Source organism: Panthera uncia (genome assembly GCF_023721935.1).
Source record: "Panthera uncia isolate 11264 chromosome E2 unlocalized genomic scaffold, Puncia_PCG_1.0 HiC_scaffold_19, whole genome shotgun sequence".
Classification (NCBI taxonomy): Eukaryota; Metazoa; Chordata; class Mammalia; order Carnivora; family Felidae; genus Panthera; species Panthera uncia.
This window is the reverse complement of record NW_026057588.1, coordinates 10,337,745-10,356,344: the sequence shown is the minus strand read 5'-3', so window position 1 is coordinate 10,356,344 and position 18,600 is coordinate 10,337,745. Positions and strand designations below refer to the sequence as shown.

Below are 18,600 nucleotides of genomic sequence, written 5' to 3'. Positions count from 1 at the left end.
GAGCCACAGGGTGACCCACTGGGCAGAAGGCCCTCCAAGACCCATCCTTCTCTGTCCCCTCCAAAGTGAGGTAGATGGAAAGTGACCGGGTCTGTAAACCCCCTGGGAGCTTGCCTTTTCTTTACAATGGTCTGCACCAATGAAGAAGGGGGAAAGGGCGTTCTGGTGTAATGGGGGGGGGGGGGCTCTACTCAGATAAGTGGAAGTGTGACAGAATGAGCTGGCTGGGTCCACGTGTCTCGCCGGCCCACCTAGTAGCGGGTGGGTGGGATCCAATGGAACACGATCTCTTTCCATTACAAAGTGTTAAACCCGTGGACTGGGCCTGGGGGTGGGGGTGGGGGAGAGATGGCGGGGGGTGGGGGGGGTGGATAGGACAAAGGGACTCCTGTTGGAACAGAGTCCCTGTGGAAGGTACCTCCGGCCAGGTTAGTAGGGAGGCGGCCGACCAAAAGCCTGGCTGGATCAGCCCCAGTCCAGCCTCCCTTCCGCCCCGAAAGGGACCAGGTGGAATCAGCTGGGCAGGTTCCTCAACGGACCGTGTGGACAGAAGGCCATGTCAGAGTCGTCACAGCCCCGACAGCAGCCACATCGAAGACCGGGGCCCTACAGTCCCCCTATTCCTCGGGCGTCGCTCGGGGGGCGGACGGCGGGTCCCGGGCGCAGAGCTGGGCGCGCACCTCTCGCATCTGCGCCTGCAGCTCCTCCAGCGCGCTCTGCGCAGGCGCCGCGCGCACCTGCTCCTGCAGGGCCTCCAGCGCCAGCGCCAGGTGGCCCACCTCGTCCCGCATCGCCTCCCAGGCGGTCAGCCGCTCGCTCCTCTTGCGCCGCTGGTGCGCCTGGTGGCGCCAGTACTCCAGCACCAGGCAGCCGCCGGCCACGAGGAAGACGGTGGCCTCTCCCAGCAGCTCGGCGCCCAGCTCGGCGGCCGCGTCCTCATTGAGCGGCTTGACGGCTTCCGCCCTGAAGCCCATGAGGCGCATCTTGGCCCGCATCTCCGCCCAGTGGTACACTGCGGGGGGAAGAGGGGTGAAGGATCTTTGGCCGCGGAGCCGCCGCAGGCCCCGCCCCTCGACGCCTCGGCGTCCCCGCCGGAGCAATGGGGACGCGGCCGCCGGCGCCAGGGAGTGGGCGCCTTACCGACCGGCGCCGGGCCGAGTCAGTTAGCGGGCCTGGGGCGGCCCGGAGGGCATCTTCCGAAAGCTTCCAGTGGATTCTGGCAAGCAGCCGGGGCTGAGAAAGGCCGCCCCGGAAGGGCCGTCCAGAGCGGGGGCCGCACCTCTAGGGGGAGGGAGAGGACAGAGCCAGGGCAGAGGTAAAGCTGGCTCCTTGAGCGCGTTCCCAGCGCCCCCCGAGGGCCAGCCAGGCTCCCTCCCGCCTCCCCCTAAGGTGGCGCTGCCGCTTCTGAGCCCCCGAGGCGTGTTCGCTGTGGGGTTTGGGACTTCAAAAGGAGCTCGGGGCTTGAGCCACAGGCTGTGCCCACAACGTCTTTACCTGATCACTTATTCATGTGAGTGAGGAGTCTCAGCATTGTCATCGTTTGGAAACGCAACGCAAGCATAGACTTGGTGCGGAAACGCGGGTCTCCCTAGGAGTGATTATTAGCCATCCACAGACCGAGGAACTGATGGGGGACAATACGCGTCCTCGGGCTCATTACGAAATGAATTTCTGAAAACGTCCTATACATCACGTCGGGCAACCAGCCCCCGGAGCAGCCACGGTGACCTGGTTGCCTTTCCTTCCTTTTAGTTAGAAGAATAACATAAGGACGTGGCGGGCGTGGTGCTGGGGGCGGGGGGTGGGGGATGATTTCAGCAACACGGAAGGGGGTGCACTGAAAAACAGAGAAGTCCACCTTCCCTACCTCCGGCCTCAGGCCTGCTCTTACTCAAACCACTTTTGGTCTTTTCTGCATTTATTTCTTCCAGTTTAACCCCATGATGCCAAATAACAAGCTTATACCTCCATTTCTTGATTTGCTAAGTTGACTTTTCAAAAACGATTGTGTTTTCAGGGGCACCTGGGTGGCTCAGTCGGCTAAGCCTTCCACTTTGGCTCAGGGCACGGTCTCATGGTTCAGGGGCTCCAGCCTCCGGTTGGGTTCTCTGCTGTGGGCACAGAGCCCTCCTCAGATCCTCTGTCCCCCTCTCTCTTTCTGCCCCTCCCCTGCTCCAGTGCACACGTGCTCTCTCTCAAATATAAAATAAAATAAAATAAAATAAAATAGGGGCACCTGGGTGGCTCAGTTGGTTAATCATCCGACTTCAGCTCAGGTCACCATCTTGCAGTTCATGGGTTCAAGACCCGCGACAGGCTCTGTGCTGACAGCCGGGAGACTGGAGTCTGCTTCAGATTCTGTGTCTCCCTCTCTCTCTCTGCCCCTCCCCAACTCTCCTGCTGTCTCTCTCCCTCTCTCTCTCTCTCTCTCTCAAAACTTGAATAAACATTAAAAATTTTTTTGAAAATAAATAAAATAAATGTTTCCATTTTTCTGCTGCCACCCATCCATTATGTGACTTTATAACATATTCTGCATCCTGTACTTGCCCCTGTCAATTTTTACAAGCGATTTTATTTACTTGTTTGTCTTGCGGGGGGGGGGGGGGGGGAAAAAGGGGGGGGGGGGGGGGGCGCAGGGGGGGGGGGGGCAGAGAGAGGGGGAGAGAGAGAATCCCAAGCAGGCTGCCCACCACCAGCACCGAGCCTGACCCAGGGCTCGAACTCATGAACCGTGAGATCGTGACCTGGGCCAAAATCAAGAGTCAGCGGCTTAACTGACTGAACCAACCAGCCGCCCTTACAAGTGATTTTAATTTAATTTTTGACTGCTTACTGGCAATCTTGGTAATTGTAAATAATATATACCTATTTCTGAACTTCCAGGCGAATACACCTGTAAGCACATTAACAGCCCCACCCTGTCCTGTACTCCTGTACTGGTTGTTTTGCCCCCCTTCCCGGAACTTGCAGCTGGTGTCAGAAGGAACGGTCTGGATGAGCCCCTAACTTTGAGCCACCTGCAGTGACGCTCATCGCCTCTAGATGTCACTGTCCTGGTTCCCATCCCTCCTCTTCCTTCCACATTCTGGGAGCTTTCTTTAACTTCTCTATCAGTTTCAGAGGTTCTTGGCAAACATATTTGTATCTATGAAACCTTTATATAGCCTTCCTTTATTTAAAAAAAATATTTTACAGAAGATTCAGACATGCAGATAAGTTTTAGAGTCTCTACTCAGCTTTATCACCTCTGTAACCTGGTAAGTGAACCAAGTGAGAATTCTGAGAATGTGGGCCCAGCGATGCCCAAATCCAGGCAGGAAGTGTCTCTCCTGGGGCCTTCCTCATAGTCTTCTCCCTCCCTGCAGCCCCTGCCCTGATCCAGGCCTCTCCTCTCCCACCCTTACCTCCTCCAAGGCCCCACAAGGTAGCCTCTTTTTTTCTTTTTTAGGTTTATTTATGTATGTTGATCTTACTCTTATAGTTTGTAGATTCTTTAAACTGTATGTATCTACTTATCTGAAAATAAGAACCATTTTTTCCTTCCTACTTCTTTTGCCATTTATTCCATGACTCTTTTGAGACATCAAGGAAGAAAGTATGGTATTTGCTGTAGAATTCTATCAAATTAAGGAAGTCCCCTCTATTCTTAGTTTTCAGGGAGTTTTTTTTTTTTAATCATGAGTGGGTGTTTACTTTCTTTTTTGTTAAGTTTCTTTTTAAGTTTAGTGTGTGTGTGTGTGTGTGAGAGAGAGAGAGAGAGAGAGAGCGAGCAGGGTAGAGGCAGAGATAGAGGGAGGCATAGAATCCGAAGCAGGCTCCAGGCTCTGAGCTGTCAGCACAGAGCCCGCCCCGGGGCTCGAACTCACAGACCACGAGATCATGACCTGAGCCGAAGTTGGCACTTAACTGAGCCACCCAGGCGCTCCTCATTCATAAATCTAAAGAAACAGTCCCTTAAAGGTAAGGGCTCCAAATGGAAACTCAGCCTAAAATGGAAGGGAAGGGAATTTTCTGTCAAAATCTGTAAGTTAAACCGTGGTTGTCAAGCACGTAGTTACAACGAAACCAGCAAAAGCAGTGAAATCACTCATGTTTGCTTTCCTGGCAGTGTCTTCCATCCACAGGCAGGCTTTTGCCAACACACCAACAATTCTGAAATACTTCACTACTAATAAATGTCATAATTTCAAAAATAAAAAATAAAAAGAATGAGTGAGCTTTATACATTTCGACACAGAAAAGTTGCCAAAACATAACGTGCGGTGAAGAAATACATACAAGTCCTGAAAGACACATAAAGTGTGATTAAAAACAAGAGCATGCATTGACTTCGGACGCATGCAGATCTAGGAAAAGTATAAAGTCTCACATGGAATTATACTCAGCATCGTCAGGACAGATGGTGGAGGAGGGAGGGAGAACTGATGAGGCTTTGGTTTTATTTTCTACAAAATGGGGAGGAGCACCTGGCTGGCTCGGTCGATAGAGCATGCAACTCTTTTTTTTTTTTAGGTTTTATTTATTTATTTTGAAGAGAGAGAGAGTGCGTGAGCTGGGGAGGGGCACAGGGAGAGGGAGAGACAGAATCCCAAGCAGGCTCTGCATAGTGCCAAGCTCAAACTCATGAATGCAAGATCATGACCTGAGCCGAAATCAAAAGTTGGCTGCTCAACCGACTGAGCCACCCAGGTGCCCTAGAGCGTGGGACTCTTGACCTTGGGGTTGTGAGTTCGAGTTCCACATTGGGTATAGAGATTACTGAAAAATAAAATCTTAAAAAATTTTTTTTTAAAAAACAAACCCAACATTAGGAAGATAAATAACCCAATTAAAAGGAGCAAGAGGTGGGGCACCCGGGTGGCTCAGTCCATTGAGCATCCAACTTCGGCTCAGGTCATGATCTCACAGTTTGTGAGTTTCAGCCCTGCCTCGGGCTCTGTGCTGACCGCTCGGAGCCTGGAGCCTGCTTCAGATTCTGTGTCTCCCTCTCTCTGTCCCTCCCCTGCTCGGACTCTCTGTCTCTCTCTCAAAAATAAACATTAAAAATTTTTTTTTAAAAAAGGAGCAAAAGCTTTGAAAAGAGACATCTCACCAAAGACATACAAATGGCCAATAAGCACATGAAAAGATGCTCAACTTATTAGTCATTAGAGGAACACAGATCAAAACCACAATGAGATACCATTTCACACCTACTAGAATAACTATAATAGATACAACAACAACAACAACAACAAAGCCAATAGCTTTCAAGGTTTCAGAGCAAAAGGAACTCTCACGTACCTCCTCCAGTGGGAATGTCAAATCGTGCGGCCGCTTTGGAAAGCAGTGTGGCAGTTTCTTAACAAGTTAAACATCAATTTACCATAAAACCCAACGAACCCACTCCCAGGTATCTACGCAAGAGAAGTAGCATACGTCCACGTGCGTGTGCCCAAATGTTCGCGGTGGCGTCTATTCACAAGAGCCAAAAAGAGGAAACAACCCAGGTGGCCATTGATTGGCGAATGGATGAACAAAATCTGGCGTATTTATACAGTGGAATATTATTAACACATAAAAAGGAGGGTGAAGCAGTGATCCATGCTCCAGCATGGATGAATCTTGAAAACATTAGGCTGAGTGAAAGAAGCCAGACACAAAAGGCCACATAGTGTATGATTCCTTTTATGCAAAATTTTCAGATCAGAGAAATCTAGTAGATTAGTGGTGGGGGGGGGGGGGGGGGGGGGGGGGGGGTGTGTGGAGGGGGGGGGATAGATGTATGGAGGGTGGGGGGTGTAGGCGGTCGAGGGGGTAGGGGGTGACTGCTAATGGATACGCGGGATCTCTTTAGAATGACAGAAATATTCTAAAATTGAATTTTGGTAATGGTTGCACAGCTATGTAAATTTACTAAAAATAATAAAAGAGTCCACTGGAAACAGGAACTTTATGGCGTGTAGACCCGACCTCAATAAAGCCGTTTAAACCAACAAAACAAAACACCAGAGTCTCAGAGCATCTCCCGTTGAGACTGGCAGATCCCGTCGTGAGCCGGGGTCACGCACTGATGACGGAGGCTCCCTGCTGAGCCCAAGCAGGACCCTGGCCAAGCAGCCGTGGCCTCAGGAATGAATGCTGGTATTTGTGGGGTGTTCGGTTTGCCAAAATTTAAGATGCGCCCCTGCCGTCAGCCAGAAACGGCATGTAAACTGGAGAATCCCATGACTTCCCCAAGTGGGGATTACTGTTCTGCCACAGGCACAGGGCCTGAGGCCAGCAGCCAGGCCGCCATCGTGGCCACACGATGTCCCCAGGGACCCAGGCTCCCTCTCCAGCCTAACCTCCCTCGTTATGGGGCTTTTAGTCACATGCCCAAAAGATGCCCGAGGTCGCTCTGGGCACCCACATCCTCCTTCTAGGCAGTAGGCAGGGCAGGGGTGGTCACAAAGCATGTGCATCTGAGCTGTCCCTTTTTAGGAGGAAGCCACTGGATTTCCTGAAAACCCCAGAGAGTAGATTTCCCCTTCACTGCAGGGGAGCCCAATATTCCTGGCTGGCTACATGGTTACACCCAATCAAACTGGGGTGCTCGTGACGGAGAAGCGGGGGGGGGGGGAATGGTGACTTAACATGGGACAAGAGTGCCTGCCAAAGTGAGTGCCGCTGGGGGGACCTGGCCTCTCTTTACAGCCACCAGAAGAGTCTTTGCTGCTCTCCCACCCTGGCAACCGGCTCTCAGGCTCACGGGCCAGGCTCAGTCACCTTGCTCCCTCTCCGGACCTGAAATCTTGAGCAAGGCTTCAAGGACGCTCCTCAAACTCCCTGAGCTACACTCACTGCAAGAAGCCAGAGAGAGGGCCCCTGGGTGGCTCGGTCGGTTAGGCATCTGACTCTTGATTTCAGCTCAGGTCCTGATCTCGTGGTCCATGGGATCAAGCCCCGCATCAGGCTCCGTGCCATCAGCACAGAGCCTGCTTGGGATTCTCTCTCTCTGCCCCTCGACCGCTTGCATGCACTCTCTTTTTCTCTCTCAAAATAAATAAATAAATAAACTTAAAAAAAAAAAAAAAACCTAATGGTTTTTTGCTCACAGAAACAGTCCTGACGCTTTAAAATGAACACATGTCGGACTTCAAACTGTATTACAAAGCTGTCATCATGAAGACAGTACGGTACCGGCACAAAAACAGACACTCAGATCAATGGAACAGAATAGAGAACCCAGAAATGGACCCACAGACGTACGGCCAACTAATCTTTGACAAAGCAGGAAAGAATATCCAATGGAATAAAGACAGTCTCTTCAGCAAGTGGTGCTGGGAAAACTGGACGGCGACATGCAGAAGAATGAACTTGGACCACATTCTTATACCAGACACAAAAATAAACTCAAATGGATGAAAGACCTAAATGTAAGACAGGAAGCCATCAAAATCGTCGAGAAGAAAGCAGGCAAAAACCTCTTCGACCTTGGCCGCAGCAACTTCTTACTCAACACGTCTCTGGAGGCAAGGGAAACCAAAGCAAAAATGAACTATTGGGACCTCATCAAAATAAAAAGCTTCTGCACAGTGAAGGAAACAGTCAGCAAAACTAAAAGGCAACTGACGGAATGGGAGAAGATATTTGCAAATGGCATATCAGATAAAGAACTCATCAAACTCAACACCCAAAAAACAAATAATCCAGTGAAGAAATGGGCAAAAGACATGAATAGACACTTCTCCAAGGAAGACATCCAGATGGCCAACCGACACATGAAAAAATGCTCAACATCACTCATCGTCAGGGAAAGACAAGTCAAAACCACAATGAGATACCACCTCCCACCTGCCAGAATGGCTAACATTAACAGCTCAGGCAACAACGGATGTTGTCGAGGATGCGGAGAAAGAGGATCTCTTTTGCATTGTTGGTGGGAAGGCAAACTGGTGCAGCCACTCTGGAAAACAGGATGGAGGTTCCTCAAAAAACTAAAAACAGAACTACCCTACGACCCAGCAATTGCACTACTAGGCATTTATCCAAGGGATACATAGAGGTGTGCTGTTTCGAAGGGACACATGCACACCCATGGTTATAGCAGCACTATCCACAATAGCCGAAGTATGGAAAGAGCCCAAATGTCCATGGATGGATGAACAGATAAAGAAGATGCGGTATATATATGCGAGGGAGTATTACTCGGCAATCAAAAGGAATGAAATCTTGCCATTTGCAACTACATGGATGGAGGGTATTATGCTAAGTGAAATTAGTCAGAGAAAGACACAAATCATATGACGTCACTCCTATGAGGACTTTAAGAGACAAAACAGATGAGCATAAGGGAAGGGAAACAAAAATAATATAAAAACAGGGAGGGGGACCAAACAGAAGAGACTCATAAATATGGGGAACAAACTGAGGGTTACTGGAGGGTTTGTGGGAGGGGGGATGGGCTAAATGGGGGAGGGGCACTAAGGAATCTACTCCTGAAATCATTGTTGCACTATATGCTAACGAACTTGGATGTAAGTTAAAGAAAATAAATTAAATAAAAATTAAAAAAATTAAATAAAATAAAATGACCACATGCTTGATCTACACCATTGCTGACTTTCTGGAAGTTTCCAATGGAACCTCATTCAGCGTTCAGCCCACTTTGCTCTCATCTCCGGGCCTTTGCATATGCCATTCCTTTTGCCTGTAACACTCACTCCTTCCCACACTCATCCTGAATTTTCGGGTCCTGGTTCAGAGGCCTCCTCCTGTGGGAAGCCCTTCCTGACCACCCTGGCTGAGTCCATCACCCTCTGTAGGGGCTCTGCTGTCCTAGCTCCAACCATTCTGGGTTGTCACTATCTGGGGAGGGGCCTGTCTCCTCAATCGACTGGGAGTCCCGAGAACGCAGGACCAAGAGTGTTTCGGTCATTCCTGTATCTCCAACACCGCCTAGCATGGGCCGGGTACAGAGTGGGTGCTCGGGGAATATTTATTTATTTACTTACTTATTTTAATTTTTAAAAATGTTTGTTATTTTTGAGAGAGAGAGGGCCAGAGCGTGAACAGGGGAGGAGCAGAGAGAGAGGGAGACACAGAATCTGAGGCAGGCTCCAGGCTCCGAGCTTGTCAGCACAGAGCCTGACGTGAAGCTTGAAGTCACAGACCGTGAGATCATGACCTGAGCCCAAGTCAGACGCCCAACCGACTAAGCCACCCAGGTGCCCCTTGGGGAATATTTATTAAAAACATAAATAGGGGCGTCTGGCTGGTTGTTGGTGGAGTATGCGACTCCTGATCTCAGGGTCATGAGTTCAAGCCCCATGTTGAGTGTGGAGCTTACTTAAAAAATGAGAATAAGTTAAAAAATAAAAGCAAACAAATGAACCCGACAATCAATGAATAAGTAACTTCCCGACTAATTACAAAAGAGCAAAAGGCACTTTTTGAGTGGACAAACCCAGTGCTCACCACCTACAGGGAAGACACAGCATCACCCACTGAGTTTTCCTACTGAAAGTGTTCATTCTGAATCTAATCATGAAGTCAGAGTGTGGGTCGCTTTCTGCGGGACAACTGAGCTGGAAGTTTGCAAAAATCCAAAGTTATACAAATCCAAAATAGGTAGAGCTGTCCTGGATTTGAAAAGATTAAAGAGACAACGATAAAATGTAATGTGTGGGCCACGATGGAGTCCTGGGTTGGGCAGAAAAAAAAAATCTATAGAAGACATTTTGACATTGTTGGGGAAATTTGACAACAAGCAGTTTCTTAGATGACATTATGCAATTATGAAGCCTTGTCTTGGTGGGGCGCCTGGGTAGCTCAGTTGGTTAAGCGCCTGACTTCGGCTCACGTCATGATCTCACGGTTCGTGAGTTCGAGCCCCGCGTTGGGCTCTGTGCTGACAGCTCAGAGCCTGGAGCCTGCTTCCAATTCTGTGTCTCCTTCCCACCCTGCCCCTTCCCTGCTCACTCTCTCCCTCTCTCTCTCTCTCTCTCAAAAATAAGTAAACATTAAAAAATTGAGGGAAAAAAAGAATTGTCTTGGTGTATGATGGCATTTTGGATTATATGTGGGAGAAGGTCCTTGTTCTTTAGAGACACACACCTAAGCTTTTTAGCGTAAAGTGCCATGACATCTGCAGACGAGTCAGTGGAAAAAAAAAAATCTGTGTATGTAGAAAGACACAGATAGAGATGTAAAGTGTTATAGACCACATGTTCGTAGGCTCCCCCAACACATACATTGAAGTCCTAACCCTAGATGGTATTTGCAGGTGGGGCCTTCGGGAGGTAATTCGGTCTAGGTGAGGACATGTGGGCAGGGCCCCCAGGAGGGGACTGGTGTCCTTAAAAGAGGAGAAAGAGGCCCCCCGGGCTTTCTCTGTCTCTCTCCACCATTTGAGCACACTGGTGAGAAGGCAGCCGTCTGCAAGCCAGGAAGTGGGACCTCACCAGGAACCGAATCTGCCAGCACCTTGATCTTGGCCTTCCTGGCCTCCAGAACTGTGAGAACATAAATGTCTGTTGTCTAAGCCCTCCAGCCTGTGGTGTTTTGTGTTTTTTTTTTTTTTTTTTAATAGCAGCATGATCTTAGACAAAAGCATGCAGATCTAAGATATCTGAAGTGCACAGACAGGGCACACAGTGTGAACAAGTGCATTTTGGGATTCATTGCATAGTTTTTTTCCATTTTTCTGTAGGTTTGACAATTTTTCAAAAGAGATGTCAGGGAGAACTAAAATACAAAAAAAAAAAAAAAAAGAAAGAAAGGAAAAGATAAAGAAAAAGAATATATAAGGAAAATACACCAAAATGTAAATAAATGCTGATGATTTCTGCCAGGTAGGTTTTATGATGGTCTCGATTTTCCAATTTTCTCCTCTGAATACCGAGGACTTGCTCAGTTAAATGAAGGAGGAAAATCCAAAATGTACATATGATCAGATCCAACGGTGTCATTTCCCGGAATTATTCTTAAGAAACTAACAATGGGAGGGGCGCCTGGGTGGCTCAGTCAGTTAAGCATCTGACTTCGGCTCAGGTCAGGATCTCACAGCTCGTGAGTTCGAGCCCCTTGTTGGGCTCTGTGCCGATAGCTCAGAGCCTGGAGCCTGCTTCAGATTCTCTGTCTCCCTGTCTCTCTGCCCCCCCACCACCACTGCTTGCACACTATCTCTTTCTCTCTCTCAAAAGTAAATTAAAACATTTAAAACAAAGGAAACTAACAACGGGATGCACAAAGATTTAGCCCAGGGTCCCTGAGGCCCAGCATGGCTCTCGGGGAGGCTCTTTCCCGCTAATTGCCAGGATGGTGCCCTCCAGGGCAAGAGAGGGGCTTGCTGTGCCACTGTGTGGTGTGTGATGTGTCCATCTTCTAAGCTTAAACCTCCAGGCTCGGCGGGGTGTCTCACATGGGGTGTGGAGATTACTTAAAAAATAAGTTAAAAAATTAAAATAAAGCTCAAGATCCATAGGCACGTAAGAGGGGCAGGGGGAAAACTCTGAGGTGTCTCGTACCTGGCCTCCCATCTCCTGCACGATTAAGCACCAGTTGCCCAGAGAAGTAACCTGCTCATTAACATACCTGATACAGACTTCCTTCCCTCTCTCCTTTCACTTTTCTCCAAAAGAACATCTTGTCCCTTCCCCTCAAAGAGTCAAAGGATAGCAGCAGTTCGTTCTCCCTGCAATTACTTTTATGTTTCAGTTTTTATTTACTTTTTCTTAGTAATCTCTACCGCCAATATGGAGCTCGAACTCACGACCTCGAGATCCAGAGTCACATCCTGCTCCATCCGAGCCGGCCAGGCGCCCGTCCCTGTAATTACTTTCTGAAGAGAGTAATACGGGGCCATATTTGTAGGGGGAAAAAAAAAGTAACTCAGTTGTTTACGAGATACTGAATTTCTGTTGGGAATGATGAAAAAGTTCTGGACAAAGACGGTGGTGATGGTTACACACAGTTGTGAATGTACTGAATGCCACTGAATTGTATACTTAAAATGGCTACAAGGATCTATCTTATGTGCTGTCTATTTTGTCCATTTAGCAAGAAAAGATAATTTGGTAATGAGAAACCCATCTGGGTACTGCTCTGTTTCACCCCCAGCTGGCCAACAAGCATGGTGTACTGCCATGAAGTTCTGACAAGAATCATGCAGAGTTAGTGTGGACTCCACAGGGTAAAGGCTCAGTCCCACAAGACTGCCTGCACTCCAGGTAGCAGCCACGAGTGGGGTTCCCAAGCCACCCGCACTTCTGACCAAATGGCTACAAATTCGGGGGCTCCCACAAACCCCCTCAGGTTCGAGAACACCCTGAAAACGTTCTACCTACAACTGCAGCTTCATTATAGAAGATACACGGCAGGTGAGGTGTAGGAGGGATTGTGCACATTCCATGGGAAAACAATGCTTTCCTTCTGGCACTCAGGCCCCTCCGGTAGGCAAGAGGAACGGCTATGTGCTTGAACCAGAAAATCAGGCTGGCTCAGTCATCATCTTATTTTAGGTATTTCCACCAGCCCCACCCAGAGTCACCTTGGTAGCATAACAAAGATCCATTGATCACTTATGAATTTAACAAAGGCTTCTGTTCGTGGTAAAACATGAACAGATACCTTCTGTGTTACCCTACAAGTGAAACATTAACATAATAATTCTGTGTTACCCTACAAGTACTCAGGGAGTTACCTAACAGTCTGGGGATGGGCAAATAGAAGATACAGACGGTTTCCCCCCACGTGCTGTGGCCGCCACGTGATGCCACAGGCATCAACCAGGGGCAGCCCGATGCAGGCTGGGAGTGCCCACTCCTTATCTTCTCAGGTACTGGTCTCCCACCACGAGCCTCCTCTGGTCTCCTCCAGCTGGAGGCTCCTTCACCCTCCCTCACACCTCTCTCCCCTGGAGCTCCCTTTCCCCTGGGGCTCCCATTCCTGCACGGAAGGCTCCGTCCCTCCGAAGGTGAGCATGGTGTGGGGCAAAGGGAGGTCTGGCCCCTCTGGGGTGGCCAAGCAGCCACGAGGGACACAGGATGGAAGGGATTTCTGGGGACGTTTGCGAGGCAAATGCCTCGCCAGGCGCCCCTCGCTCTCTCCATCCTTGCCCATCTTTTTTTTTTTTTTTTTTTAATGTTTATTTATTTTTGAGACGATGCAAGAGACGGAGTGCAAGCAGTGGAGGGGCAGACAGAGGGAGACACAGAATGTGAAGCGGGGTCCAGGCTCTGAGCTGTCAGCCCAGAGCCCGATGCGGGGCTCGAACCCACGAACCGTGAGATCACGACCTGAGCCGAAGTCGGACGCTTAACCGACTGAGCCACCCAGGCGCCCCCATCCTTGCCCATCTTTGTCTGCTCCCAGGAGGCAGGGGTGGCATCTGGGCGAAGCGGTCCTCTGTATTCTGGCGGGCACTCGCTTTGGGCAGTGCCCACCAGGGAGGATGGCGATGGGAGAAAGGGCACAGTGGGGCACATCTCTCCCGTTGTGTCGCAAGGCCGCAGTGGCTCTGCCCTTGACCTACGGCTACGGCTCTTGCCCCCACTCAACTGGGATGGACTCCTGGTGCCCTTCTGAGATCGTGGGATGCTATCGGCTTTGCTGTGTCCAATCCCTGGGGGCCTCAGCATACTCCCCTAGACCCCTTCACCCTACCCACACCACCGTCCTGCGCTGGACTCTCTTCAATAACCAAAACTAACAAAGGGAACAAAAAGGAGAAGCTGGCAGGGCTCCCTAGGGCCCTCGGGGACACTCCCCATGGTGGCCATGTCTGCACATTCTGTACCTCTTATGGGGACACCCTCCCCTCCAGAACTGCTGCTGAAGCCAGTGTTCCTCTGGAGACCAGCTCACAAACGGACCTGCCTGGCATCTGGGTGGCTCAGTCGACTGGTTGAGCGTCCGACTTTGGCTCAGGTCATGATCTCACGGTTCGTGGGTTTGAGCCCCGCGTCGGGCTCTGGGCTGACAGCTCAGAGCCTGGAGCCTGCTTTGGATTCTGTGTCTCCCTCTCTCTCCGCCCCTCCCCTGCTCATGCTCTTAAAACAAAAAAACGTTAAAAACAAACAAAAACAGCCCTCACCTGGCCAAGGGTGAAGCCCTCTCCTCTGAGACTCTTTATTGATCACTTAAAAGATGGATACGGAGCACTCTACAGGACAATTCCCACTTTGTACATATGTGTATATCTACCAACACACATACAATGCATAACTTTTTTTTCTCTACACACACATGCGTGTGTGCGTGTGCACAGAGGATGGGAAACGTGGCTAGAAGTTAACGGTGGTCATCGCTGGATAGTGGGATTACAGGTGATTTTTACCATTCCATTTTATGTTTTTCAGTGTTGGTGAGTTTTCTGTAGACAGCCTGCTGTGGCTTGAAATATGCAGAAAAGAATGACTGGGAAACAAAAGAGATGACCGGAATGGAATGCGTTTCTGTGCGGACCAGTACAGACCAGTGTCCTCGGGTCTCCGGTCACGCAGGGCCTCCTTTCCGTGCCTGCTCACCTTTCCATGGCCCAGGCCCTCTGTAACCTGCTCGCCGACCCCTCGTTCCTGCCGCACTAAGCCACACACTCTAAGAGGAACGTTGAAAAATTGTTTTTACGGATTTCCTTCTCACTCACATCTCTGGGCCTTTGCACATGCTGTTCCCTTTGCACCCTGTCTCTCCTGGACTCTATACCCCATGCACCTTTTTCCCTTTGTTGATTTTAATCTGTATCCCTTTTCTGGAATCAACATGACTCAGCTTTTCTGAGTCCTGTGAGTCCTTCTAGCAAATCACTGAGCCTGAGGTGGTTCGGGGGACCCCCAACACCAGGAGATTCAAAGATTCAAAGACGTGGTTCTTGCAAAATCCTTCATAAGGTGCCTGGGACCCAATAAATGAGAAATGCAAGAGATTCAGTTCAGTGCCTCAGTTTCCTCCTCTGCAAACTGGGGGGCATAATCATCCCATACTCTTAGGGTGAAGATGCTTATAATTTGGGGTGAAAGAGCTCTTCCTGAACAAGGGAGGGAAAGTAAGAGCCATAAAAAAAAAAAAAAGATGAGAAAACCTGGCTTATCAAAACTAAAAAACAAAAACAAAACCAAAAAACTTTTGTAGGACAGAAGACACCCTAAACAAGCATTAGGGACAAGGAATGCAGGCATTTCTCAAAGGAATTCGAGTGTCCAATAAGCAGCTGAAAATATGCCAAACCAGTTAGGGACCATCCAGAAGCACAGCCCATGTCCCCCCTGCCAAGCTTCTTACCCCTCGGCTCCCATGAGAGGTCGGCCAGAAAGTGTCCCCACCTCAAGCAAGGGGCCAAGGGGTGGTATGCAGATTCTAGGAAGGGCACCTACGAGTCACTAGGAAAAAGACCGAGCAGCCTACAAATAGGGGCTGTGGTACATTGGGTAACAGACCCCAACATGTCCACATCCCAATGCCCAGAACCCGTGAGTCTCACTTCATATGGCAAATGGGACTTTGCAGATGTGATGAGGTTAATTAAGGATCTTGAAATGGGGAGGTTATCCTGGATTACCCAGGTGGGCCCTAACCCCAGTGACAAGTGTCCTCATAAAAGACGGGAGAGACGACATGGACGCACAGAGCAGAAAGCCACGTGAAGACAGAGGCAGAGACCAGAGGGATGTGGCTGCCCTGGAACGCCGGCGGGGGCGGGGCAGGGGGGCACCAGCAGCTGGAAGAGGCAAGGAACACGTTTCTCCCCTTAAGGGAGGGAGGACTGACCTGCCGACACCTTGATTTCAGTCCGATGACCCCGGTTTCAGTTTCCTGTCATCCAGAACGGTTAGAGAATACAGACGTATTGTATTAAGCCAGCGAGCTTTGTAGTTTGTAACGGCAGCCACAGGAAACTTACACGATGGACAAAAGAATGGAACAGATACTTCCCAAAACAAAATACTAAGAATCACCGATAAGCTCATGTAAAGATGCTCGACACCATTACTCATCTGAGAAAGATCAATTGAAACCACGGTAAATACCTCTACATACTTGCCAGGACGGTTAAAATGAGAGGGGAGAGAAAAAAGAAAAGGAAGGAAGGAAGGAAGGAAGCAAGGAAGGAAGGAAGGAAGGAAGAAAGGAAGGAAGGAAGGAAGGAAGGAAAGCAGGGAGGGAGGGAGGGAGGGAAGGAAGGAAGGAAGGAAGGAAGAAAGAAAGGAGGGAGGGAGGGAGGAAGAAGGAAGGAAGGAAGGAAGGAAGGAAGGAAGGAAGGAAGGAAAGAAGGAAGGAAGGAAGGAAGGAAGGAAGGAAAGAAGGAAGGAAGGAAGGAAGGAAGGAAGGAAGGAAGGGAGGGAGGGAGGAGGGAGGGAAGAAGGAAGGAAGGAAGGAAGGAAGGAAGGAAGGAAGGAAGGAAAGCAGGGAGGGAGGGAGGGAGGGAGGGAAGGAAGGAAGGAAGGAAGGAAGGAAGAAAGAAAGAAAGAAAGAAAGAAAGAAAGAAAGAAAGAAAGAAAGGCTTGAGTCAGGGTCTGTGCTGACAGCTCAGAGCCTGGAGCCTGCTTCAGGCTATGTGTTTCTCTCTCTCTCTCTCTCTCTCTCTCTGCCCCTCCCCTGCTCACGTTATGTCTATCTCTCTCAAAAATAAATAAACATTTGGGGCACCTGGGTGGCTCAGTCAGTTGAGCGTCTGACTTCGGCTCAGGTTATGATCTCACGGCTTGTGAGTTCAAGCCCCACGTTGGGCTCTGTGCTGACCGCTCAGAGCCTGGAGCCTGCTTCAGATTCTATGTCTCCCTCTGTCTCTGCCCCTCCCCTGCTCATGCTCTCTCTCTCTCTCTCTCTCTCTCTCTCTCAAAAATAAACAAACATTAAAAAAAATTAATAAACATTTTTAAAAAAGAGAGGGGAAGGAAAGAAGGAAGGAAGGAAGGAAGGAAGGAAGGAAGGAAGGAAGGAAGGAAAGGAAGGAAGGAAAGCCTGAAAGGAAAAAGGCAAGACTGTCAACATGAAGCATTGTCCGGGATAAGAAGCTGCTGGAACTTTCATACAGGCTGGGGTGGGGGAGGATTGGGAGGAGAACAGCATACCGTAGGGTCAATTACTTTTTTAAAAACTGGCGGTTTCTCCAAAGGGTAAACATACTCTCGTGCTATGACTCAGCAATCCCACCCCTACATATACCCAAGCGCAATGCCCACCCAAGCCTTGTGCCAGATCAGTCCTAGGAGCTTTGCCCCTAACAGGGAAAGCCCAGAGATCTGCCTGCTGGCCAACCGGTTACCGGTAACCCACCCACTGGCAAAAAAGAACAGACAATTGCAACACAGAACAACACAGAAGCATCTCTCAGATACTATGTTGAGCAAAAGAAGCCAGATCAAAAAAAAAAAAAAAAAAAAAAAAAAAAGGAACATTCCGTAGAGTCCACTGATACAAAGTTCAGGAACGGGCAAATCTAATCTACAGTGCCAGAATTCAGGATAGTGGTTACAGCTGGGAGGATGTGCCCTTTGAGCCAGGTGGACACATCAGATGTGACAGAACCCTCGGTGACCTGCCTCCCTCCAGGTCACAACCGCCCTTACCTGGTGGAGCATGGCCTGAGCACCGCCGTTCCAGGGCGAGGGGATCTTACTCTAAAACCAGGGTCCCAAGTCCAAGCCCGCCACCTCCACTTCCTCCTTTCTCTGGGGGGTCCCGAGTGGACACCAGGAGCGTTCCTTGATGAGGGGAGTCGAGATAAAGAAGGTCAGTGACACAGCACGAGGGCGAGCTCAGTGACGTCAGAGGTTACCAAGCATGAGAACTGCCTTTCCAGCCCTCGCTGGCTACAATTCAGAATAGCAAAAACCTGCCGCCCAAATCTAAAGCGACCAGGGGATGGGCAAGGGCAGGGGCTCTGACTATTTCCTCGTGCCTGGTCCTGCTACGGCCTCCCCATCTTAGGACATGACAGCGTTTCCCTTCTAGGTGCACAGAACAAAAACCTTGAAGCTGTCAATGGCTCCCCCAAGTCCCATCGCTCAGCAAATCCTGTCTGCCCCACCTCTGAAATATTAGTATGCTCAGAACCCCACTTCCCGCCACCTCCACTGTCTCTGCCTGGTCCCGCCACCATGGACACACACGGTCGTCTCTCCACTGGGCTGACAACCTCCAGCTTTGCCCCTTAGAGCCTCTGTCGGGGGGGATCCCAGGTCAGCTCACGTCCCTCCTCTGCGCAGAGCTCCCCGTGGCTCCTGTGCCTCGCCTGGAATAAAAGCCAAAGGCTCAAGGAGCCCACTCTATGTAGGTTTGTATAATACATACATATGCATATGCCTTTCTTTATGGAACAGAATACAAGAGAAAAGTACCAGAATGCAACACATATGGTAAGAGCAATTATTGTTTAGAGAAACGTATGTGCTGACAATATATATAACATCTAACATATGACGTTGACATATGTGTTATATATTACATACGATAAGTTCTATATGTTTATGATACATACGAGGTATATATGTGACACGTGTATCTGTAGTTTTTCTTCGTGAAAATACAATACGAAATATCAGACTGCACTGCACATATTAAGGGTATTTGGTGAAATTTTCATCCCAGTGGGTACACACACAATACATACATACACACACACACACACACACA

At 49.5% G+C, this 18,600-nt stretch overlaps 1 protein-coding gene across 1 annotated transcript; it reads right to left on the bottom strand.

Moving 5' to 3' along the window:
* Nucleotides 1-541: 541 nt before the first annotated feature.
* Nucleotides 542-6,280, bottom strand: LOC125916146 (optic atrophy 3 protein homolog). The gene is made up of 2 exons (XM_049622310.1): nucleotides 6,256-6,280; nucleotides 542-1,135 (listed from the first exon to the last, which is right to left on the bottom strand). The coding sequence occupies exons 1-2, from the start codon at nucleotides 6,278-6,280 to the stop codon at nucleotides 618-620; spliced, it is 543 nt and encodes a 180-aa protein (XP_049478267.1). The 3' UTR covers nucleotides 542-617.
* Between the last annotated feature and the right edge of the window lie 12,320 nt (nucleotides 6,281-18,600).

What these genes read in the sequence shown, in the direction of transcription:
- LOC125916146 (XM_049622310.1), bottom strand. Translation starts at nt 6,280, where the DNA reads ATGGCGGCCTGGCTGCTGGCCTCAG. An exon ending in GGCCTGGCTGCTGGCCTCAG is followed by an intron (nt 1,136 to 6,255) that starts GCCCTGTGCCTG and finishes CCGGTCGGTAAG; the next exon opens with GCGCCCACTCCCTGGCGCCG.